This window comes from Stegodyphus dumicola, chromosome 1, assembly GCF_044657685.1.
Source record: "Stegodyphus dumicola isolate Sdum_Otavi_A_Nest chromosome 1, ASM4465768v1".
Classification (NCBI taxonomy): domain Eukaryota; kingdom Metazoa; phylum Arthropoda; class Arachnida; order Araneae; family Eresidae; genus Stegodyphus; species Stegodyphus dumicola.
Window position 1 is genome coordinate 55,996,108 of NC_140768.1, and position 26,597 is coordinate 56,022,704.

The 26,597-nt window shown below is 31.4% G+C and overlaps 1 protein-coding gene across 4 annotated transcripts in view; it reads left to right on the forward strand.

Annotated features, from left to right (window-relative positions):
* The window catches only part of LOC118192724 (uncharacterized), a 323,131-nt gene that overhangs the window by 269,011 nt on the left and 27,523 nt on the right, over positions 1 to 26,597 (forward strand). For all 4 annotated transcript variants that reach the window (XM_085814865.1, XM_085814874.1, XM_085814879.1 and 1 more), the window contains one exon: positions 21,370 to 21,505. In XM_085814865.1, coding sequence (XP_085670991.1) covers positions 21,370 to 21,505 — 136 coding nt within the window. The remainder of the gene's footprint in view (positions 1 to 21,369; positions 21,506 to 26,597) is intronic.

The following is a 26,597-nucleotide window of genomic DNA, read 5'->3' on the forward strand; positions in this document are numbered from 1 at the left end:
GCTTTAATCAAGAAATTAATCATAATTGTAATTGACAAAGCTCTGTTATACTACATTATTCAACACGGAGTTGAATTTTTTTTTTTTTTTTTTTTTTTTTTTTTTCGTTTTTTAGTCTCACAAGAAAGAAATGTTCTTTCTTTCAAATAAACGTTGAAAATTTAGTAGTACAGTCAAATACCGAAAATCCGCCGACCTGAAATCCGCCAACTCCTCAAATCCGCGTTGCCTCTCGGAATATAAACATTCAGTTTATAGGTTCCGGAAACCGCAACATTGAGTACGAAATATCGAAGAAAAAAATACTTACCGAATAATGACGTCATAATTACCGACTAATAATGAGTTAAAACGAAAATACCAAATTATTGACATAAAAAAGTTAGAAAAAAAATAAATAAGATAATTTTTTTTCCCCCTCTAATCTGCATCGAGGTAAAAAAAGCAGACGATTCACTCAACTCTTTGTTGAAGTTCACGATTCACGTTTCTGAGCTTTGTTATTTCATTTCACGAGATTGTTTAATGCTGCCTTTTTTTTATCCGGATATTTTGTGGATAAATTAAGAAATTTTTAATTTCAGCCGTTTTTAATACAATGACAGATAAAAAACGCACTCGTGATTTTACTGCTTGCAACATTGAAAAACGTAAACACGTTGCATTGATGGTAACGCAAAAAGTGCAAATTCTGCATAAGATGGAAGCAGGTGCTACTCCTCGATTTATAGCAGAATGTTATGGAATCACTACACGATTGTGTATGATATACCGAAAAATAAAGAAAAGCTGTTGAAATTTTACAGCAGCAGTGATTCTAACACCGGAATCCGAAACCGGAAATCTTTTTATGAGGCGAAATCGGCAAACCTCGATGCTGTGTACAATGAATAATATAATCAATTTATGTATGTAATAATAATTTAATGCATATAATAAATTATTGCAATAATGTATACAATAATTTAATTAAATGTATCTAATACGCCTTATTCATTCTGCACTTTTATTCCGAATATTATGCGTTATCTTTTTTGTCCTGAAATCCGCAAAATCCTAAAATCCGCACAACCTCTGGTTCCAAGCTTTGCGGATTTCTGGAATTCTACTGTAATACTATTATTTCTACCTGCTTTTTATAAGATTGTGGGTATTTTGGCTCAATGTAAAGTTTTTTCCTTCCTTATAATAAAATGTACTAATTAATGAATGTAAACTGGTTGCTAATTAATGCAGTTAATGTACATTTACAATGTACTTTAACAGACAATGTTTAAACTAAAAAGCATTAGAAATTTTGCGTTAAATAATACAAAATTTATATTTAGGGAAAAGAAATACATAAATCCTTCATGGCTATTGTTAGTCAAAAAGTCATATTTTCCAGTTCTCTACTCTCAAACCTGCAAATTATATTTACTGAAGCTTTTCAAAGCCTTAATTTTTTTCGCGTTTCAGAGATGATTCTCAATTTTAATATCCATTCTAAGTGTTGTTTAAAACCATTAAAATAATTGAATCGTCACTTGTTCCTCTTTCATTTTTGGATCAACAAAAGGTGTTAGGTGTTTCGTTCCATATGCTCCCGATTAACTGGAGTATTACTAGGTATGACGTCCAAGATTAATCTAAAATCCCGCTTAATTTGACAGCAGTTAAAAGAAACACCGGGAAGAAGAATAGCTCACATCATAACTAATAGGTAAAGGACTATTAGCAAATTGACTGTATTAAGCAGCATAATTTGGAGAACACGTTTACTTGGTTATGTAAGTTATATTCTAATTTTAAGCAAGAATACACTTAAAAACATAAAGAACAATTTTTTGTTTATAATTTCTATTTTATTTCGATAGGATTAGACGAAAAACAGAAAATTAATGCTTGTAAATTTAATTCTACGATTCAGCAATTTATTTTGAACAGATAATTTAAAAATATAAATATTATTATATATTTCAGATTGTATACAATTAAATAGTATTTTAGTTGTATAAATCATCCCACAATTAATCAAGTATTATATTATAATAGTTTTAAACCTCTCAGATAAACACAGGGATGTTTTCGGAAAGCTAGTGCAGCTTACTTATTCCAGAGTGCTACCTCAGGCCACAATAAACAACATCTTCTGTCATTAAGAATCATGTTTCCATGGAAATGAAAGCGAATCACATTATCCTGTAAACATCCCATGAGCACCACAAGGATAAAGTTCCTGAAATAGCAGACAACAAATTATTCGTATTTAGCAGAGAAGATTGACATTTCGGCCTCCTTCCATTGATGTATCTCAGAAATCGTGGGCATTGTTGACGTCATTATGTATAGTGTTTATTCGTAAGCAGTCCAAATTACGCTTTTATACTGAATTGCATTTTATGTTGAATCGCCTATTAAGGACAGATTATGTTTCGAATGTACATTCTGAAACTTTCCTTCTGAATGGCGAATATGTATCTCTCTTCTTTTAAATAAAAGCGATAATAGATTGTAGTCTAATCAATATTTTAAGATTAGTAGGTTAATGTTGCGTCTGGGTAACTCAGAATATTTTCTATTTTCCCTCTTTCCTGCATGCCTTCGTGGTGTAACTGGAAGCAAACTTGACGAATATTCGAGAAGTCCAGGGTTCGAGTCCTGCCAATGGCAGTGCATATTTTACACGTCTCCAGCATCAAAAAACGTAATGACTCTGCAATGGCGCCTAAATTAAAAACGATGGTGGACGAAAATTCGTCACCACCAGGATTTGGCGACTGGGTCCCCTCATCCCCAATGGCCTTTTGAAAGGGGGATATATACGATATTTACTCTCTCCTTTCAGCATACCTTCAGGGTGTAACTGGAAGTGCACTTGACGGGTATTCCAGAGATCCAGGTTTTGGGTCTCGGCAAGGGCATTGCACATTTTTCACGTCTTCTGCTTCAAAATAGCATAATAACTGTACAGTTAGTGAAACAGAAACACTTTCTGCTTTAAAGAATATAGAGTATTAACACGCTACGTTTCTATATTTATTTAGAGTACAGATATTTGACTTCCGTTAAGAGAAAAGAAAGAAAAAACGTATTATTGAAATTTTGAGTGAAAAATTTCCTAACTAATCTTTTGAACTGCTAGAAAGATTTCATGCTTAGAAAAATCTGTTTGTTCCCTTCAAGGCGACAATTCTTTCCCGTAAAGTAAAAGTTTATTTTATGGCAATTCAGAAAGAAAAGCATCACAAATTATTTAAAAATTTTATTATTTTTTAAAGTTTAGAACTGAATATTACTCATTCTATTACTTGCACAAATTTTATGATTAATAGCATTTCGTAATTACGTTTCATTAGTGCGTTCATTATATTTATAAAACCAGTGTACCTGTTAGAAAAATAGTCTTCTTTACTTATGCCAGTTACTTTTTAACGCATAAAAGTAAGTTTGACAATAAATAATAATAATAATATATATATATATAATTTTTAATAAGAAAACTTTCCATATATCATCTCCAAGGAAAACAAATTCAATTTAAAACCATGAATGAAAAAAACAAAATTTAGTCAGAATTTAAAAATTAACTACATGTTTTTTTAACTTTAATTTTGAGGTTGTATCATTTTTTATCTTCTTATGTTTTCGACTTGACTTTTAATTTTCTAATATGTTTACCTCTGTTTTTGAATTTGAAATGAAAGTGTAGGGGATTTGTCTTCTACAGTAAGCATTTCGTTCAGATCAATTGAGTTCTTAAACTATAATTTTAAGATTATTTGCTATTTTGTTTAAATGGACTAACGTCTTTATTTGAACTGAGTATTAATTTTGATTTGAATCTAGCAAATAATTTTATGCTTACTTGGAAGTAAGATGAAACACTCTCTTAATTTAGTTTTTTGAATTGATGGTAGATTGGTTTATCCCCTTGATAAGTCGATTAATCTGAGATCAATGAGAATAACTACTTTTTCAGTATTCAGAATTTTTATTTGGTTTTGGTATTTTTGCGTTTTAAGATTTTTCTTTGAAGATTTGATTTAAATTCTGACTAAATTTTTTTTCATTCAGTGTTTTAAATTGAATTTGCTTTTCTTGGAGATGTTATATGGAAAGTTTTCTTATATAAATTATTACGAATTATTAGTTTATAACTTTGCAGCTTTAGCGCACGTCACGGGCTTTTTAATTTAGTTTTAATTGCTTTATTTTGAATATATATGAATATATATTCCTTAGATATGTTTATGTGATGATAAAGACATAGCAATGCTAATAGCGTAACGTAGAAATGTGTAATCCGTAATGAACAGCAAACTTAGCAGCCGATTATATATTCAACTTTATTTCAATTGACATTAGCAGCCACAATTTACTTGGCACTCTAATCTTGCCTATTTAAGAACATGTATATTTTGATGCTGTGTGCGGTAGGAAGAAAGCAGAGCGAAATAAGGGTCTTATCGGGAAGAGGGTAGAAACTAAAGTGCGCGCTTATCCAATATGGAATCTCACCAAGAGAAGGCTTTTCTTTAGATTGTATTTAAGAGAATTTTATGCTTGAAATTTTGAGTTCAACTTCCGAATTAGCTATGTCATTAGCTTTATGCAAGCCATGTGACTTAGACTGATCTAGAAATGACGCAGCCTGGTAATGTTATTACTATTTTTAGAATACAGACAGGAAATACCCAAACTAAAAACCAGAAAATAGGTAAAATAGTTTTATAATTTAATTTAGCAATAACTTCTTAAATCTTCATTTTTAATTCCTTATTAATCGAAAGCAAACGAATTTCATTTTTACGTTAACTCGCATTCGTAGATCGGAGAAAATTTTCGCTACATAATAACATTATTAATATTATATAAATGAAGAATAATGTTTACTTCTTTTTTTAACTAAAACATTTTTATGGAACGGCATTTCTTCATTGATAAATATTAACCATCATGATGAATCCAAACTGAGAACACTGAACGCGAACTAAAATGCATCTCTCAAAATAGTAAAAAGCATTCTAATTAAATCCCTTTTCGTTTGTTGTAAAACTGATTTTTCATCCCATTTTCGAAAAGATGAGAAATTCATTAAATGTGAAAGTATTAAATTATTAAACTTCAAAAACAGAATGTCTAAACAAGGGTTTCTTAAACTTTTTTTCAGTCGCAATTCTTTTTTATCATTGAGATTTTTTTCGTGACCCCCCAGGACCATATAATATTTACAAAAATTTTGTGGGACCCCCATAAGTATTCCGCAAATCCGATACACGCGTGAGTGAAATTGTCAATTTTTTTACTTGTACTTTACTTGTACTGTAATATACTATTTCAGTTTTAGGTCATTAACATTAATTTCTAATTTTAAGGCATAGAACAATGTGAAAATTTTAAATAAGTAACAGACGAAATGACAGCGTCACGTGCAAAGCAACAAAAATGGACGTTTATATTATAAAAAGAATGCGTCGAAACGTTTTCGTTTTTTTCATTCTGTAAAAATATTTGGTAATTGTAAATTTATTATAATAAATTAAAGAAATATCAAAACTGCTAAAATTTTTGGCCACCCCCGGCTGCAGGTCCCGCGACTGCCTTGATGGTCGAGACCCCCAGTTTAAGAAACCCTGGTCTAAACGATACGAATTCTGAACCCAAGAATTCACTTTGTTTCGATGTACCACGATTATTTCACAAATACGTAAGATATTGCATACATAATTTCTCAATTGTGCCAAGAAATTTTCCAATAATTTCTCAAATATGATCTCTTTTCGCGCGTTATTTACATTTCTACCTTAAAGAGTGACACAGTTTTGAAAATTAACCGAATATAATAAATGAGTTATTCGTTAAGCAACAATCCACTTCTATTTTTGCTTTCTTTAAAGCAGATTTAATAGACATTTTAGCAACTTGCGCTATGTAAAACGTAAAATGTATTGTCTTAGAAAACAATTTTCTTGCTGTGTTCAATTTATTACATAAGTATAAGCTTTCGTAATTACGAATTTTGACTGACGAAAAAGAATGTCATTTTTGTATACTGCAGCATTAGATATAATTTAATATGCCTGCATCATAATGTTCGTATAACGTTTGAAATATTATGTTTCCTTATCGCCTTACCTAAAACTTTAAAGAAAATTTACAGTAAGATTTTTTTTAATCGAACTCGTTTAAAATTGACCTGATTTACAAATAGATATCTCAGTTTTAAAGAGTATTACTAAAACTGTTAGCTAAATGCATTTAGTTTCATTTATATTTTTTTAACTTGAATGTGTATAAATATTTAAAAACGATTAAGAGAGGATATATTGCAGAAAAAGACATCATGTTTCTTATATTTAGTGTCAAAAGGCAATGAAATGTAACGTGCGATTGATTTTTTATTATTCTGTAATCTAATGACAACCTAAGTAAATTATCATAATGTATTATTTAAGAGTAGTTAAGTACAAAGCTTTTAAAACATTCATTTATGAAGATAAAGGTAAGATTTTTTTACCTAAAGAAGTATTTAATGTATTATATTGGTATAAGATGTAAGGACTAGTTTAATTTATTAACCAGTTATTTTATGTTAATTAGCTTTCCTATCCTCCTCGTTTCTCATTTTCAAGCCAGAATGTAAATTTATAGCTTGCGTGATATTTAAATGAGGTAGAAAGAAGAAAATATTTAAAGGAAAGTTTCAGAGGATAGAATTAAAGCGTATTCTGCCTGCCGAAACCCATGTTGCTAATTTCAATTCTCCTGAGTGTAGATTTTGCGACGTTGCGTTATTCTCGTTATTAGACTTGCCATGCCGACCTTTAGGTCAGAGCCAACTTGCGCTTTATTTTAATTGTATAGCCGTTAGGATAGCTTACCTTACTTAGTTATGTTAATTCAATATCTTCGATTTAAGCCAAAACTGCTGGCTGTATTTTTGTAAGCACTAGTGGTGTCTTCTGTTAACTTTTGTTAACAGAAGTCAAAAGTCTTTTACACTCTTTCTCAGTCTCTGTGGCACCTTACAAGACATTGTGATAATTCACTTAAAGTCTTCCGACCTTTCGTACATTTTGTGTTTCCAAAGAGCACGAAACATTATAAAAAAAATATCTGCGACTAAGTTGAGAAAATATTCTTTGTACTAAGTACGGAATATATACAGATAGATATAACAGAAAATGTGAAACACAGTTTTCTTCAGCGATACACTATAAGAAGATAAAACAGACTTAAATATGATCCAAAAAAAATATTGCATCAGAGATACATTTAGAAGATAAAACAGACAAAAATATGAGCACATAAAATATTTGTACCATCAAACATTCTTTCATGCGGGGATTACTTTATTAGGCAGGAAATGTAGAATATTTTTTCTTACAATAATAAACTCATTTTTCTCAAATTTGCTTTGCTGTGAAAGCTTATCCCCTTTTTATGAGTCTGCTGCGATTTTTCAATAACACATTCACTTAATCTCGCAGATCGAGTTTTTGACTACACGAGACATTGCAGTGTCATACTAGATACGTGTTCAATTACCGATATATTTCGAATGATTATTTAGGAAGATGCAATTATTTATGGCGCCATTATACGCATTTCAACCTTATTCATTCATTTGTGTAGCTACTTTATACTGTTTGAAAAATCAAACAGTTGGAATTAAATCATGAATTCGTGGTTAAAATTAGTTTTCAATGAGTATAGTGAGATAATAACACTAAAAGTATTTTAGAAGAAAATTATATGCAGATGACGTTTTCAATAAATATTTAAGCGAAAGTCGTGCAATAAATTAGAAATAAGTAAAACATTCCTGTATGTAAGTAAGTAAATAACTAAAATATAGCTTATTATTCTGAAAATAATAATCCTAAAGGAATTTTAAAATAACGCCGATATAAAATTGTATAAATTGTGTACGAGAAGTTATAACTGATATTAGACGATGGTTCATCAACTACACAAACAAAATAAACTAAACGTCAGCTTAAAAAAGGTGGCGTGGTGTATTTAATTATGGCAAAGCACACTAGGGCTATCTGCTAAGGAAGATGTCTTCGTGGAGGACTTTCTAAGGAAAACTGGCTCGTATACACATTACATATGGGGAAAACCACGAAAACGCCCATGCAGCCAGCCCGTTCGCGGGATTCGAACCTCGGACCGAACTACCAGTGTTCAGCGACTTTACCGCTCGGCCGCTGGTGGGTACTTAAAAAGGATATATTCTTAAGAGCATACGAATTCAGTTCTTGAAGAGGATTTCCAAATAGTTGAACTAATTATGATTCAAGTCTAACAGTGCATTCAAAAAATCCAGATATTCTCATTATCTTTTTCTTACAGGGAAAAAAACTATTTGCTGCAATGGAAATGTGAGTGTGTAACTAAGAAAATTGAATATTTAGGCAAGATAAAAAACAAAACATATTTTTCAATAAAACTATATTTTTTTTAATTTCTTGTAACACACATCTAATTTTTCTATTAACTAAAACAAATCAAGTAAATTTATAAAATAAAATAATTCCTTTTTGTCTATAGTTCGTAAAACTAAGCACAGATTCATATTTATAAAATGACTGACTTGAAAAATTAGTTTGAGTTGTGAGAAACGAACCTCACTACGTATTTCTAATCCATCTCATAAAAAATAAGATATTACTTTTTGTTTCCTTTGAGTAACATGATAAAAGTAACTAGATGTAACCAACAAGGAGCTATTTTCCCATTATTTATAGGACACATATTTGCTTGATATCCTTAGTTAATCATAAACTGAATATTAAACTGCTTTATAAAAGAAATGCTCTCTTGCATAAAGCTGTATTTCTGTTAACATTTGCGATAAGATTAAATACACATACATTAATTTACCAGAAGATTCATTTCAGTTTCAAAGAAAGAACAATCAGTCCGGTTACTTGGTGTTATACAATACGCTTTTTTATGAATGAAAAAAAATCAGCCTCAGAGAATTTATTGAGTTCTTAAAAAATATCAGTGGTTGCGTTTACTCATTTAACTTTACAGTGAAACTTGTTTTGCTGACATTTATTTTTAATTTATTCAATTGGCGAGAACAAATACTTTCATCTAGAACTTCTCATAAGCAATAAAAATTTCCATATAATGTTAAGAGTTTTCCAGTAGAAGATTTATTCAAACATTAAGGAACTCCAGCAGAGCAGAATTTGGAGCAATGTCCGTAAATTTTCCTTTGCTATATCAAATAGGAATGATCTACACGGCTTTACAATAAGCGAGACTGCACTTTTAACAAAATAATGATTATTGATCGACTCTCTAAGAAGTAGTTTATCGGCATAAGCAGATCAATGTCACAGAGAATAAAATTTTCACATTAAAGGAATTTTCAGACCACTGCAATATAGACTTGAAAGATGAAAACTACGAATAGTAGTTATTGAGATGGTGGAGTAGATCTACATGTAACGGTATCTATGCATATGTGTGAAGTCCCTTAACGGCGCCTATGAAATCAAATGTTTACTTAAATATTAACAATTTTTAAATATAGTGGTTTGTTATTTTGGGTTGCTCACTTACACATCGTTATTAATATATGATTTTATAGAAGAAAAAATAAATATTGGCACCTTTAAAGGAACGTAATGTACTAACCCTTCACTCGCCATATTTGCATCTGCACAGAACCTGGTAATTCCTGAATTTCAAATGATAATAATAATAATAATAATTTTCGTTTCAGTAGTTTTAGAAAGAGTGTCATATCCGAATCACCCATATAAATTCCAAAATTTCATATTTCTTGTTGCTTTAATAATAATGGTAATACTAATAATTGCTGTTTTTAAGGAATTTACGTGAGGTCCTTTTTTAAGTATATAAATGGCAGCTTATTCTTAATTGTTATGAGATATGTTTTTTACCTTTAAGGTATTTATTTAAATTATATACTCGTATTACTCGTAATTTATGTTCATAATCTGTACTGTCACTTCTCCCTTTCCGTTTTCCTTCCAGAATGCAATTTTAGCTTACGCTTATTTAAATAAGGTATAAAAAGTCCTCCTAAAGAGAGACTCAACTAAAACAGTTTCAGATCCTTTTTGTTAAATAAATATATTCTAAATTATTGAGCTCCATTAAAAGTAATTTTGGATTTTGGAAAGCAGTTTATTAGTCAAATATTTGGAGGACTATCCGCAAGGGCCATTTAAAAGTGTCACCTTATCGGCCGCAGTCAAACATAGTGGACCATGTAAGTAAGAATATAGTTAAGATTATACGTTGCTGTGTGAAAACTATCATAAATGCTGGAATAACTTCGTTAATGAATTAGCATTTGCTTTAAGGTTAGCTAAACACAATTGGGAAGACACAATGACACAATTAAACACAATGACACAATTGGAAAGACACCAAGGAATTATCTACGGGAAGAAAACTAACTATCCACGGGGAACAATTTATATAATAGATAATCCACGGGGAATAATTATTTTTTGTTCAAACGAGAGCACCAAAATTTACAATGTGTGATATATAGAAGTTAATGAACGAAGCTATTGAAAATTCGGACACTGCAAGGGGAAAACAGAAAGCGTATTATGACAAGAAGACGCAAGAAGTTATTTACAAGCTAAGAGATAATGTACTTAAGTGGAAACATTCATTAGCATGTGCTGCAGAAGATAAAATAAACGCATTTTGTCCAAGGTTTGAAGGACCATATGTTATTCAAAAGATTCGAAGACGGTTTTTATTTAAGAAATAGAAATTGGGAAGCGAGCATTGACCAGATAAAGCCCTATTACAATAGAAATGAAATGCAAGTGTTTAAAGATATTTTACAGGAATCGCAACGTGAGAAGGCAGTGCCAACGAGTAACGAAGGCAAACTTCCATCGACGTCGGAAATATACTTTCCCAGAAAAAAGACACGGAAACCGCAAGCAGGAAGAAAATCCAAAAAGATAAGAAGGGAGCCAAATACTATAGAAGGAGCAAGCCGCCAAGGAAACAACCGAAAGTACTAGGATCCAGGAGTTCCTGCGAACACCTATGGACAACCAATGCACGCTCATAATGCGGTAAGGAAGTCAAGTGCTCATTCCAAACTACCCTGAGTGTCTGGCACAAAAGGTTCTACGGCAGAAGGGCCCAGCGGAAGAATCCACCTCTGTAAAGGAGGCCGAGAATGCTCCAGCGATTCTGTCCTCATAAGTTTTAGTCGAGAAGTCCAGCTAAAAGTCCGAGATTATATCCCCAGTTTACGAAGTGAATATCGAAGCCAGACTTTCCTCAAGGACATGGAAAAGTTGGAAGATTCCGGGAATGTTCCCAGAAGAGAAAATAGCAAATTTCACCAGACAGTAAGGCACATTTAGAGTACGGCAAGCAAACCTCTATCCTTCGTGGGATGACTTCATTACCAAGCGACTAGAGGAAAACAGAAAAATCAAAAGATAGGTGAAATTTAATTTTCTTCGCAGATTCAGTTTCTATTTAATGTCGAAAAGTGCAGCAGTTGCTATTTATTTTAAATTTTGCCTCAAGCGAGATCATTTCAGTTGTTAAGTAGCAAGACACTTGGAATTTAAGTATGCATTTATTCGTACTGATTTTAAGTTAGCTAGGATAGATATTCCGCTTTAGTCCAAGAGAGTGATGTTCCCGAAATTTTGACAAAATTGCAAGGTAATATTTAGCATCTTATGCATATATAATGCAAATTTTAAAGTGAAATTTCTTAAAATAATGTATTGTAAATGTTTCATGTATGTTTAATTGCATAGTATTGCAAACGTTAAGATGTGTTAAAGAGCAGTAAACATTTACATAATTGTGAGAATTAGTGTCTTTAGTGTGTTGCAGTGTGAATGAAATGTTTAAATGTAAGCTAGGAAAATAAAAGAAAATTAAGCTAAAAGCAAAAGCTAGCGGTATGCATGAAATTAAATATTAGGCTGTTCAGTCTGCAAAAAAAATTAATCACCTATTTTGTTAGCACATCAGCTGTAGCAAAAAATTAAGGTGTTTTTGAGTATAGTGTGTCCGAGTTTTTAACATGCATGATGTCGACTAGATGGTAGTGTTGCTACATTATATAAATGCTCATACATATCAGCATATTTTACTGGAGAGCACTGGGGAAGAAAATTCAATTTTATATTAAATGAAATTTCGGATAAAATTGTATGAAAAAGGTATTCATGAAATGTTTAAATAAGAAAAGGTTCAGAAAAGCTGAATTGAATTGAAATAATGTAACCCATGTTGAATTTTTCGGATAAAATATTTTTCTTTTCAGAGGACTGGAATGTGTGTGTATGTGTGTGATTATGGCAAAGCCTCGAGGGCTATCTGCTTAAGAGGAGGGATGCCTTCGTGGAGGATTTTCTAAGCGAAACTGGCTCGTATACACGTTACACATGAGGAAAACCACGAAAACGCCCATGCAGCCAGCCCGTTCGCGGGATTCGAACCTCGGACCGAACTACCAGTGTTCAGCGACTTTACTGCTCGGCCGCTGGTGGGCCAGATGACTGGAATGAGATCAGCTGCTGTTCTGATTTGAAGAATTGTATGTGCATTAGCTCAAGATGTTGAAAGATTTCTTCTTTATTAAATGATAAAGTATTAAGTTGTGTTCATATTTTTTTTGCGTTCATATTTTAACAGACGATTTAACAAAATATTTCTTTAATTTTTTTCCTATTTGAGTAACGCATCTCAAAAATAGAGGAAATACCGAACTTAATAAATTGAAAATTATCGTCAAATTTAATATCATCCAATAAAAATGTAATTATCTTAGAATACTTTTACATATTTTTTTTTTCTTTTCAAATTCATGGAATTGATTCCTTTGTGTCTACTTAAGCAGTATCTTCTTAATGTTTTACAAAACTTGATTTTTACTTTTAATATTTTGGAAGCCATTACGACTTTTCGAAAAAATTGCGTTATCTAATTTTAATACACTAATGGGTGTGAAAATTGTAACACCATAAAGGAATTATGCAAATTGTATCAAACGTAACTGGAAATGTAAAATAGGATAAGACATGCAAATGATTAGAATTACAGAGCAATCACACATGCGGGGAACCGGCCGCTTATTCATGTATATAAAGGACTGTAAAATTGCGCTGAAATATGTTTATTGTCCTCTGCCTGCATGTATTTTTCCTTCCTTGTTATTTTCTATGCAACAATGCATTTCTTTCGTTTACATTATTATTGGAATACAGTATTTTATACATATAACAAGCAAAATAATTATTAGTCCTATATTTCTTTTATAAGTGAAAATATTGCATGGAAAATTGGCTGCTAATAATACGTTTTGGGAAAGTGAAATATTTTGGGTGTTACTACTGGCACAGGGAGTAGACATTTCGACTGCCAGAACACTAATATCGGTCAAGGGTAAATAAAATTCCTCAAGTATTATTTCTTTCTTCTACGGCTACTACTTATAATAAATTTAGATTAGCTTTAGTTATTACGATAAAAAATTCCTGCAAAAGTCTAGCACTTTCATTAAGAAATTTATAACAAAAACTGATTTGTATTTGCATTACACAAGAATTATAATCTTTTATTATATTCGCATTTTTACGATTTTCATTTTGTTGCTTAGTTTTAAATCTGTTTGCAAAGTAAGTAGAATCGGCAGCTGCTATGTTGCCTTATGCTAGAAATGTCTATGATCTCTTCAGTATTTTCTGCCAAGTTGCGTTAATTTACGTTAGGTTTTATACTTAATTTCCTCATCCATGACATCCTGAAAATTGTGAATTTTGTAAAATGTTTCTGTTGCTTGGGAGAAATATAATTAATTTATCTTTCAAATTAAGGCATATATGAGTGTATCAGTAACTTGTCAGAGCAGCAAAATGACATGCTTAAATACAGTGTACCATTTCTTAAACTTTTAATCTTTAGAACACTTTTCTTGCTTCAAATCATAATAGCAGCGAATAATTCATAAAATATTCATACTAATTGAATTTCATCAATAGGAAATAATGTGCTATTAAAAGAGAAATTGCTTCTTAATTTATGCAAATACCAGCAATAAATTATTATAGATACTGTTAATAGTAATTAATGAATTAATCTAATATTGGTAATTTTTAAAATATTTACTTTGTCTATAAGTATATTTGATGAAATACTTTTCTAACGCTGTATATTTTGTTTTTTAGTGGTGAAACAATCCTTTCACTACTTATGTTTTGTTACTAAGAATTGTAATGGCACAAATATGTAAATGAGTGCTTTGATAATATCAACTTCCAACATTATTTGAAAGATCTCAAAGAAAGAAAAGAGCATTATAAATGACGAAGAGGAAAGAATGAAGCGAAAAGTAAATGAGAGAAAATAAGAGGTGCAAGAGTTTGATATCTCATAACGATTTATTTCCGGTCTCTATTCTAACTGAGTATTCTCTCTGCGATACAGTGTTACCATGACAACCCTTTCTAAAATGGAAAATTGTATTATTTCAGTGGAACTACCAAAAATAACGGCGAGAATAAAGGAAATAAACTGCAAAAGTTTCATAACATATCCATTCAATATTTTTTCTTTTCACATTTCGAAATATTAGAGAGTAAGTACATGAAATACATTTCAACCGGAAGTTTTTCCATGAATTGAAGGAAAAGGCTTCGCATTTATATTTAACAGATAGGTTTTGTTGAATTTTTAGATTTACAATGCAAAAGTATAAAAAACAAAACTATATATAGAAAGCATAACTTGCACAGCTATAATTTATATATTAATATCAGTATCGATTTATTATATTAATATCCTGTTTATTTATACTTATCAGAGTATTTTTCGAGCATAAAATGTGCGATACTTATAAATTTTTTTTCAGCAATCTCGTAATGCGTTTGCATTTGCAACTAACTAGTTTTTCAATTTCACTGAAATAGCGTTTAGTTATTTACGCTGGTGAGGGCATTGACTGACTTGATAACATAATAAATAAAGTATACTTGACAAAAGCTGTATTTCTTAATCAAAAATGAAGTTTGCCTATTAGCTAGAAAGCTAATAAAGCTGAACGTCCAATTCAAATCTAAAGTGTTAAAGAATGCTAAATAATTTAACGAAAGAAACCTCTTTCATCCCGTTACCGTTATTTTCGACTCTTTTAATATTAAAATGATGAAATATGTAAAAAATATATTTTTTAAAATCAGAATTATAAGTTAAATTATTAATGAGCTTGTTACTTAATAAACTGAAAATGATCAAGATTTAATACATCCTTCAATACACCGATTAATTATATTTTTATATTTCACAACTATATACTATATATAAAAATACGCTATATAATAACTATATATAAAAATACGCAATTAACTCATTAGTTTTATCATTTTACTATAAATTTCAATTTCATTTTATACTCATTTAGATCCTTTTAAGCTAAAGAACATAAAAATTAGCCGCCCAGACGAGAAAGTGGTACCTGACGCTGAATGCCGTATCGAAAGTCCAGGGTTCGAATCCCAGAGAAAGCACGGGTATTAGTATGAAGGTACTGAAGGTTTGTCATGAAGGTACGCAAAATATACCGCGATCCAAAAATCCTTTTGTGAGGCTGGGGTAGGGAAAGATCTGTGGGAGACCCTTGGACTCGTTACCCGGTGTGCGCTCCTTTAGAATCGAAGCAGAACTGAGCAAAGTCGAACTGTGCCCACTATGATGCTCAAGGCTCTTGCAAATTGCAGAAGCAATCTTGTAATCCTTGCGATGATAAAATTCATGGGTTTGTTCTAATTAGGTCAGACAAGGGATATTAATCACAACAGCAACAAAATAAACAGCATTTATGCGCGCAGGAAAGTAAGACAGTGCATTTCCTATCTTTTTTCGTACGGTGTAGAGATGAGCATTAACATGCATCTATACAAAAATGATTACCAGCAGCAAAAATGAGCAAACATGTTTCCTGTGTACCCTCTTCAGAGTTCAATAGCAGTAGATTAGTACTCGAGCTCATTTTCCTTTACAGCATGTTTCGTCACTTGCCACTGTTAATATCTCTCAGAAAGAAATCAAAATGGGAATCCAGAAAATGACTCTTAATGATGCTAAGATTATTATTATTAAGCATTGTGTCATGTCACAAAGCATCAAAAATATCCCATTGCTTAAAGGTGCATTAACATACTATGGTCTAAAAATAACAGCTGCAAACCAAAATGAGGATCTTAAGTAAGTACCTCAGGAATTAGAAAGTAAGCCAAACACTGCGATGTAAGGCCATCTAAGACAGCAGAGGCTTGGCTAGGTATGAAATTAGATTGAATCATATTTCATAATCAGCAGGTTGGTGATTCTTTTCATGATAATTATCTAGGAACGACAATTCCAAATTTAACGTAAAGTCCGACGTCATTTGTAACCGCTTTCCCTGCTAGTCAATAAAATTCGATTTCGATTGAGACTTTGTACGACTTTTCTGATAATTTACTATCGAATTTATACTATCGTTTACTGATAATTAAATAAAATTAACTTTCATCTTGTAAGTAGAAGCTTTTGTTTGGTCTTTGTACTTTAATGGCAGTATGCCATTCAAAATGCAGAGTCTCTCCACATATATTTTCCCTGTTCCTTACTATCATTTTGTAACCGTTGAGTTATTTAACCTTTTGAAATGAAATAACGCTAAAATGGTAGCGTCCATTCAAGTTATTTCTTACAATGTTTGAAACATTAAATGGAACTATGTCTTGTTGGGAACTGTATATAAGATTACGCTTTGAAACTTACTTATGTTTCAGAAAATAAAAACCTTACTTCTGTTCCTACAATTCATTCCTACAGTTCTTTCCTTATCAACAGTCATTTAGAAAAAGAAATCTTTAAAAGTCCTATTGAAAAGATATTCAACGTCATATTTTCTATCTGAATGATTTTTATGAATTTGATTAAAAATTCTATTATATTTAAACTTCCAGTTCCAAAATCCTTACTTTCTCGCATTTATCAAACCGATGGGGTAATTCTCTGCAGCAGGTTTCCTCAAAATGCCTCAGATAAGTACTCTCATTAATAACATCCCATCAAATGTATTTCTTAATATCTTAGTTTGCCACGCTAGTATTTCTTTGTTTGAAATTAGGTTAATATTTATGTGCGTTTTTGTGATTCTTTCGGATCCACCCAATAACTTTGCTTTAGATTTCCTTCGCTTTCCTAATTTTATTAGCTTTAAGTGCTCATCTTTCTCGTTTACAAAAGTCAAAAGCAGTTTTTAAAGTAATTTCCGTTTTCTGAAGTAAGATTCGAACTGAATTCTAAAAAGTAGTTTTTGTCATCTTAAAAATAAGCTTAATTTTATTGATCATAAGTGAGTTCTTCTAATCTCTCGCTATTCTTTAAAATAGCCTTACAAATTTTAAATGTGTGCTTTAGTTTTCATTTATTCGTTAAAACGTTCTAACGTGAATCAGTAAATATGACAATGGAGATAATTTTTCTGTTAAGAAATACATCTATTTCTTTGTAATTGTGTGATAATATAGTCCCAATATATAGCTTTTCATTTAATTTATGATCACATATTATTGAAAAGTAACACAGTTATACATTTTATTCCAAGCGTTGCCGATTTAATGCTTCAGCGACATAAATTTAGTGGAAAAATAAAATGTAACTGTTACAGAATGAAATAAACGTTTTAAAAAAACTTTTACTACTGCTCAAGTTCAAGGAAAATTAATTTTAATCCATTTATTTATGTTCTTTTAAGACTAGTCAATCGTTAAGTACCATTTACCTAATTAAAGTTCCTTGATCTTGATTTAATAACACATGGAAACATGGAAAAGATATTTAATCAACGCATATGAAAGATAATAAAAATTTATAAATTATAGCAAGATAAACAGAATATATTATAAAACATTAAAAGTTAAAATGTTTCGTTGCTAGAAGCAATTTCAAATACATTTTTTTTATCTTTTAAACTTGGTAAGATATCTTCCAACATGGTAATTGACATTCGGATTCCTATGTAAATATTAAATTACAAGATTCAGATTTGTTAACTTGGCGTATCGAAATCTTAGGGAGTAAGCACTGTGAATTCGTTTTCACTTTCAAGTCAATGCTTTTACCGACAGCGGTATCTCATCGCTTTGAGTAGTTAGAAACATCCTTCAAGAAGCACAGCATTATTTGACGAACAAAAAGCAAAATTCTTTAAACTTATATGAAAAAGATTAAATCTTTAGAGAATCATGCTGTAAATGATAAAGATCTACATTATGTTATTCGTAGTAGACTATGGAAATATCAGTTAGCCATCGCCGATATTCGAACAACAGATTTTACGATGCCAGCCGGATAGTTACAATATGACAGTGCTACTAGTCACAGCACATTCTTTCCTTTGCGCAATAAATTAATCTCACAAAATAGCATTTTTAAAACGGTTGTTTGTTATTAGTTTCTTACCATATGGCATATTAAATATTTATATGTTTCTTCTTCCATGACTCTATAAAATTCAGATCATTATTAAGACATGTTTGTGCTCTTCGGAACTCCGTTTTAGCAAGAGTAGACCTTTGAATGATTTTGGGACGAACATTACGTAAAAAAATTACATTAAAACTTGCATTTACACTTGATTTTACATTGAACATCACTATGAAAATGTTTTCGCCGTTTTTCCTTCTTAAACTGCTGTGAGATGAACAACAAATCTCGTCAGTCCTTCTTATATAACGCAACTTTTGGAGGTATCTTTGCTTCTAGGAATTTTATGACTGTAGGTTCCGTGATTCTTTCTTTTTCCTAATTGGTTGACTTGTGAGAAGTACTCCATACAATAAAACGTTTCCTGCAGCATCGTAAAAAGCTGTCGATAAGGCAGGTTTCTGCATGATGTTCAAACTAATTCTGAAAAGCCTTTTATCAGAGATGTCACGTATTGCATTTTGTATTCGTTAAACGCTCATGGCGAATTGATACTATATGTAGAATTTTTTTGACCAAAGAATAATAAATTTAATTTCAATTTTAAGAATTTTTTTATATTTTATTAACTATCTCAAACCTAAGTCTTCTATAATATAAACCTAAGTCTTCTCGCTCATGTCAAATTATTTCAGATATCGAGATAAAATATTTACACAAAAATAATCACAGAAAAAAACTACGATATTGTTTAAACAAAGTGACAGTACCCGCTTTTATTGTACCTAAAATATTTCGGAAAATTCTTTTGGAAAATTCGAAGTATTTAAAATACATCTCTCCAATCCCCCTCAAAATATGAAATATTTAAAATATATCTCTTCAATATCCCCAAACAACACTAACCGGAATTCACTCCCATTCTCTGTATTAATGATGATTTTGCACATTTTTATTCCTCGAGCAAAAGCGGAGTTCGGAAGCGTTTTCCTAAGCGCTGAGTAAAATACAGCCATGAAAACAATAGAATTACACGCTAAAGAACTCTAGAAATATGAAATCCTCGAAATTTCGAACAAGTGCTTTTACGTTAACATAAGCAGGAAGACAGCATATGCTGTATTACTCAGCATTTATAATTAGCAACGGAAAAATGGTATCTCTCTCCTTCTGCGTTAATTGAATTTGTTCGTGAAAATGGGAAATATAGGTAAAAGAAAGCAAGGAAGTAAATGAGCATTGAAATTCATAATATAAAGGCTAAATTTTAAAACAGTAATGCTATTAAAAAACAATTATACTAGTGTCCAAATGTCTAAAGTTAGACTTACTCGCATGCCTCTTTAAGAAAGCATAGGAAGATGAAATCCTACATTAAAATGTTCGTGGATCTTCGCGAATTTTTTCAGTTTCTGGCCATATATTACGACAGAAAACAAATGAAGTTAGTTTAGTTTTCGGTACAAGAATTTTAGTGCAAGTTTCGACTAGTTACGGAGCTAAACCATTTGAAAATTAAATCTTAAAAAACGCTATCCTTTCACGGAGAACATTTCCTGAAGAAAATATATTTAAAGTTCATGTGACTAATTTTTTAGTTGGAAATTTCATGCTGCGATTATAAAAATGAAACAGATAATAATATGGAAAAGTAAAATACCTCGATTTTTAAACGACGCATTACTTTTCCCATTACATATGCGCATAATAAAAATTCCGGTTTATAAATGAAGATCAAGATCTGGCTCCTTGATCATAAAAAAGATTTTAAAAGAAAGGGAGCAAATTTTATATCCTTTTAGATAACTACTCCACGTAATATTACTGTGGAATTATCCAATATCGCAATGAGATTAATTTTTCTAAATATCATCTCTATACTTCAGCCATTAGATCATGAGTCATACATTCGTTTAAACTAATAACGTTTTTAGACAAAGTGTGTAATAAACTTATATGGTTTGTCTGTTACTTAAGTACCAGTTCGCCTCCTAGCACAATAATAAATGCTAGACACAACGAACATTCTGCGTATGTATTACTCAAACACAGATTTTATTTTCTTGCTAAAATTTAAGCAATTGAAAAAGCAAGTCTAAAGCACACAATTAGTTCTAGAAAATAAATGTTTACAAATAATTTTTACATATGAACAAGAGTTATAAGAATATTTATTTACATTTATGTATATAATTGCGCGCTTATTAATAAGTAATTTTTAAATGTAATCTTTTATGTAATAACTCTTAATAGTTCATTAGCGGGCGAAAAATAAGATTGCTGAACACTGATATTTCACCCAAAACTCAAATGCAATGGATGGATTGACGTCACGAAAGTTTTGGGGATTGCCTCATTAGTGATTTTGATAAGAGCCAGATTCCCTTAATACTTCCTCCACGAAATATCCTTCCTTTTGCCAGGCAGCCCTCGTGTGATTTCCTATTGTCCAAATAACGTAATCTAACTCTAAATCATCATTCGTCTTTAGTAAAGTTTGCACGTACATATTTGATAAACCTAAATCGTATATATATGTGAGCATAGTTATAACGATCTTATGCATCAAATTATTCCATATATTAAACCCAAAAATTTTATTTTAATTATTTCGACTATATACACGAATAAACTATGAGAAAATTTGCACGAAAAGAGAGTCATACCAGTAAACTGAGAATTGGTAATTTTTCTACTGAATCTCAAATATTCTCTCATCTTACCTTCCGCGTTTTTCAGAGGGAATTTATCGTTTATCACCCTCTTCTGAATACGAAACATATCCTGAATCGATGGTATGCTTTGAATGTCCTTGAACATTAGCAATTTTATAACCAACATTCGTCCTGTGGTATCTGTTTGGCGTTCCCAGTGTTATAAATGTTGCCTAAAGCTGTAAATAAATGCATAATTTATATTTTCTAGCTTTCACGTTCGGGGCGGAGCACAGTATATTTGAGAAATGTCACCCTGGAGACGGAGGGACGGTATACTTGCCAAGTATCAGCGGATGAACCTTTCTTTGGCTGCGTGCAGGTGCATCGAGATATTGCCGTTTACGGTAAGTTGATCTAGAAATTTCTTTCATGCAATTTGCCAATTTAATATACCAACCCAATCCATCAAAATTTTTTATTTTATTTGCTTCCGTTCCTATTGTTAATTCATTAAGGACAGCTCATGAAAAATTCTTAATTGTGGATCAAATTAATATAGCTCATTTATCCTTAGTATATACTATTTACTTCTGAAATTTATAACGACTTTATATGAAAAACAATTATGCATAAATTAGCGATCTAGCGAATACTAATAAAATGGCAAATTTATGCCGATGGATTAGCTACCCTGACCTAACAGTTGCTCCAATAATATAATAATAAGTGATCCAAAATTAGTGTAGAGACACTAATTTTGGAAGTAATTTTTGAAAACAGGAAAGATGAAAAATGAACAACGCCCAGCTGGGAATCGAACCATCGACCTCTGGAATACGCGACCAACATGCTGACCACTACACTACGAAGGCATGCTAAGAAGACTGGAGAAATACCTTATGTACTTCCCCTTTCAAAGGACGGTAGGGGTTTTTAGAGGACCCAATCGCCAAATCCTGGGGGTGGGAGAATCATCATCCACCACCCTTTTAGTTCGGGCGCCACTGTAGAGAGAGATATTAGGTATATTTTTGGAAGCAGTAGATGTAAAAAATGAGCAACGTCTTCGTCGGGAATCGAACCACGGACCCCTGGAATACGCGCCCAGCGTGCAGAACACTACACAACGAAGGCATGCCAAGAAGTTGGAAGAAATACTTTATAATAATAGATGATCCAATAATATAATAACAGATGGATCCATACCAAATCATGGGTTAGGCAGAAAATGTAACAATATCTGAAAAGGTATTTTTTTCAGCTTAAATGAATATAAATAGAAATTTATATCTCGTGTGTCTGATTCATTCGGGAAGAAAAATTCCTTTGATATTTTTAATAAACGCAATGTTCTTATAAGAGATTGCAATTGTCGTCATGCATGAATATTCCATTAATCGCTTTCTGGTTAACATAGTAGTATAATGACTACTATTTTGTCACATTTGGTTTCTGACAATACTGCTTTTCTAATAGCTAACTTTTAATATATTTCTTTTTTCTGTTTTTTTTTAACTCTATTATATCAATCTATCTGAACTTTAGCTTTTAATGTTTAACGAAGATAGCTTTCCGTCTGAAATATCTTCCTGTTGCTTTGAACTTTGCTTCATTTCCCTATACGTAGCCGGTAGTTATTAGTCATTGGCAAGTTAGTATTGAATGTGAATTTCCGTAGTTAGATCATTTTCAGGTGTTTGTTTAATTATAGGATTGAATTATAATCGGTAGCTGCTTCAAACCACCTACTGTCACTTGTACCCAAGCTATCTGCATTGCGACTTTATAGTCTGAAATTATTTTGCAAGTTGTAAACCAAGCGGCAAAAGTAAAATTTGTTTGTATCTTATTTTGTTTCTCAAATCATAGTTCTATTGCTGACAATAATTTTCTAGGAGTAAATTTTAGTTTAAACCAGATTTAGATATCGCATTTGATTCAAATTAATATCACAGTTTTAACAGAGGACTGCAGGCTTAAAATTTCAATGCAAATTAAGAGAATATAATACTATATAACAGTTAACCATAATTACCTGTGAATTAGTAATAACCACAATTACCAGTGAATTTGGTCGTCAATTTTCGTTCAAATCCATTCGGACATTCCAAGTTCCGTTTTTGTTAAGAGCTCATTTCGACACACACAGATTTTTCTACACTTTATTAACATAATTTGAAATAATGGATGCAGTCTTTGCTTTCGAATTTCTGCTGCAAGTGAATATTTAATTACTTGCTCAGAACTGTTACAAAAATAAAATTTCGAACAAGTATTTTATTAATTCCTTTATTTTTCATTTCCTTTGTTCAGCTAAAAATGAGAGTTGATAAAATAAATCGTTTTGATTTTAATATATGATATGCTCGTACTTAAGATTAGCCTGAATTTTAGAAAGCTTTTAAGAAAAGAAGAAAAGTTTTAAAGGCGTAAGAAGATTCATATATTTCAGCTTGATATGGATAAGGTACATTAAGAATTCAAATTTTAAATATCTCGCCTTCAAATAAATTTATGTATATACATCTCCTTCTAATAAGAATGTTATGGAATAAATCATAAATTATATGAGCTTTTTTTTTAAATGCCACACCGCATAATTTTAAAAATAAGGATTTTTTAAGTCGAAAATGCATCTATGCAACTTCTAGTTTGGTGAATGTAGTTTGTTTCTAAATCTTACATGTAGTGGTGGCCAACATTGTGGACACTTTTGGAAATTTTTATGTTTTTGAACTTTGTATGCTTATAGAAAATGTTACGTTTCGCAAAATGCAAACTTGTATATATCATTTTAAAGAGAATTGATTACTGAATTCAATACAAAACACAAAATTCAATTATTTGCAATACAAAAAAAAGTTACATGTACTTTAATATAAATAAAAACACAGTTATGAAGTGGTTTGTAATGTCTAGCTTTCCTGGCCAATCATTGTTCTTGTTCTGAGAACTAATCAAATGTTAGTAACTGCCAATAGAAGCTGACATCATGTTTACACTTGAAACAATTCATTATTTTGCTTTGTTCTGTAAAAGGAGGACCTGTTTCTTATACACTGCAATTGCAAGTAAGAATTTTTGTAAAAATTTTTAATATTTAGTCAAGAAGCAATGACATCAAATAAAAGAGTATATTGGACACCTAGAAAGAGATGTAATATTATTGTGTTACGAGAAAGTGGTCTTTCCTATGCTGAAATTGCAAGACAGGTGGGTGGTTCAGTGCTACATCTGGAGTCCGAAAGTTTTGTTTACGATATCAGGAGACAAATTCAATAAAAAACAAAGAAGGAAAAGGCCGAAAAAGGTGCACCACATCTATTAATGACAGAAGAATAAAAAGACTATTTCTCCAAGATAGAAAAATGTCATCAGCGGCCATCAAAAGTGATCTGAATGATGCTGGTGTTTCTGTCAGTTCAAGAACAATCAGGAGAAGATTAACAGATGTTGGACTCAGAGGTAGAATTCCACGAAAAAAGCCTTATCTTAATTTTCAGCAACGAAAAAAAAAAAAAAAAAAAAAAAAGACTACATTGGGCAAAGGAACACTTTAATTGGACAGATGATCAGTGGTCACAAGTTATATGGAGTGATGAAACTAAGATATCGTTATTCGGTAGTGATGGGCGAAAATATGTAAGACGTAGAATAGGAGAAGAGCTACATCCTGACTGCATTCAAGCAACTGTGAAGAACCCAGTTAGTGTTATGATTTGGTCATGCATGTCAGCAGATGTTATTGGTCGCCTTCATGTCGTCGATGGGACACTGAATGCCAGCAACTACCTTGACAGTATTCTAGAACCAAAACTTCTACCTTCCATCAGAGATCTCTTTCCCAACAATGCTTCGTTTATTTTTCAGCAGGATTCTGCTCCTTGCCACACGGCCAAAATATCGAAAGAGTGGTTTCGTACAAAGAGTATTAAATTGTTGTCATGGCCAGGAAACAGTCCTGACCTCAATCTTATCGAAAATTTGTGGCACCGTTTGAAAACTCTTGTCCGAATGAGGCGCCCATCAAATAAGGGAACTAATTGAGGCTATAATTGTTTCCTGGCATCATGTAATAACGAAAGAAGAGCTTAAAACTCTTATCAGCTCAATGGAACGTCGATGTGAAGCTGTAATCAAAAATAAAGGGTACCCTACTAAGTACTGATAACTCACTGCAATCATCACTATCTAATGTATATCGATAACTATTATGTTTAACTTTTTTGTATTGCAAATAATTGAATTTTGTGTTTTATATTGAATTCAGTAATAAATTCTCTTTAAAATTATATATACAAGTTTGCATTTTGTGAAACGTAACGTTTTCTATAATCATACAAAGTTCAAAAACATAAAAATTTCCAAAAGTGTCCACAGTTTTGGCCACTACTGTATATATATATATATATATATACAAATTCTTGCATGCGTACGAGTTCGTAATGGATTAAATTCACGCAGAGCCTAAGACAGCTTGGTAAAATTTACTTTCACAAAACACTTTACAGTTCTGGAACTTTTCACAAACGTATAGCTTTTCTCGTCATGACGGAGCACAATCTATAGTTGCACTTAAACTACTAAAAAAGTTGAACACAACACAGTGCAAAGCACATCTAAAGAGCAAAGCTCGCACTGAGGTCTCTCAATACTGCGAAGTCAAATTCGAGTTATTTACGGTTGACAGAGTTATTTAAGATTTAAATATAATAGCAATGTATATAAACCTCATAAAAATTTAAATATGTAGTTTTAAGACGTTTTCTGTTTCGAAACGCAAAAAAATTCGAAGAAGGTTTTAAATAAGAAGTTGCTTTTTGCAAACTAAAAATAATGTTAATGTTATTTTTTTCGTGCGTGGCTTATATATCTTTATGAGGTTTCATTGATGTGGGCATTTATCAGTGTAAACTTCTATCCCTGCGAGTACTTGTGTGGGCAGCCATGACAAGAGAGCTGAGCTTTCGTCCAGTGACCTTTATGTGGTCTTTATATGTAGAATAGGTGAAATAATAGGTTTTTTTCCTTGTCTAGAAAACATTATTTACACATTACGTTATTTTCCTAGATAATAGAATATACTTCTGGAGTTGCACAAGATGGATTGCATTTGAGTCAATTGTCAATGATTGATAGTTCTTTGAGTCATCCTTTTTTTCCTGCCGTACCAGACAAAATTTTGTCTTGAGTAGGAATTGCTCTACCTGGGAGGCGCGGAATCCATCTCATTAACTCTTATTACTGGCTTCGCAGCTATTTCTAGAGCCTTTGATAACACTATTAGTAATATTAAGACGATTTATTACTTTTGCGATAAATATATTCTTTACGATATAATTATGTTTCATCTAAATGAATGAGTTAAATATTCTTTTGGATGCGATCAGTTATATGCTTAAAAAATTATTGATGATTCGCTAACGGTTGTTAAAAAATTAAGTATCTGCGAAAATGATATTTAGTTAATTTAGTTATAATGACTTGTCGTAACCT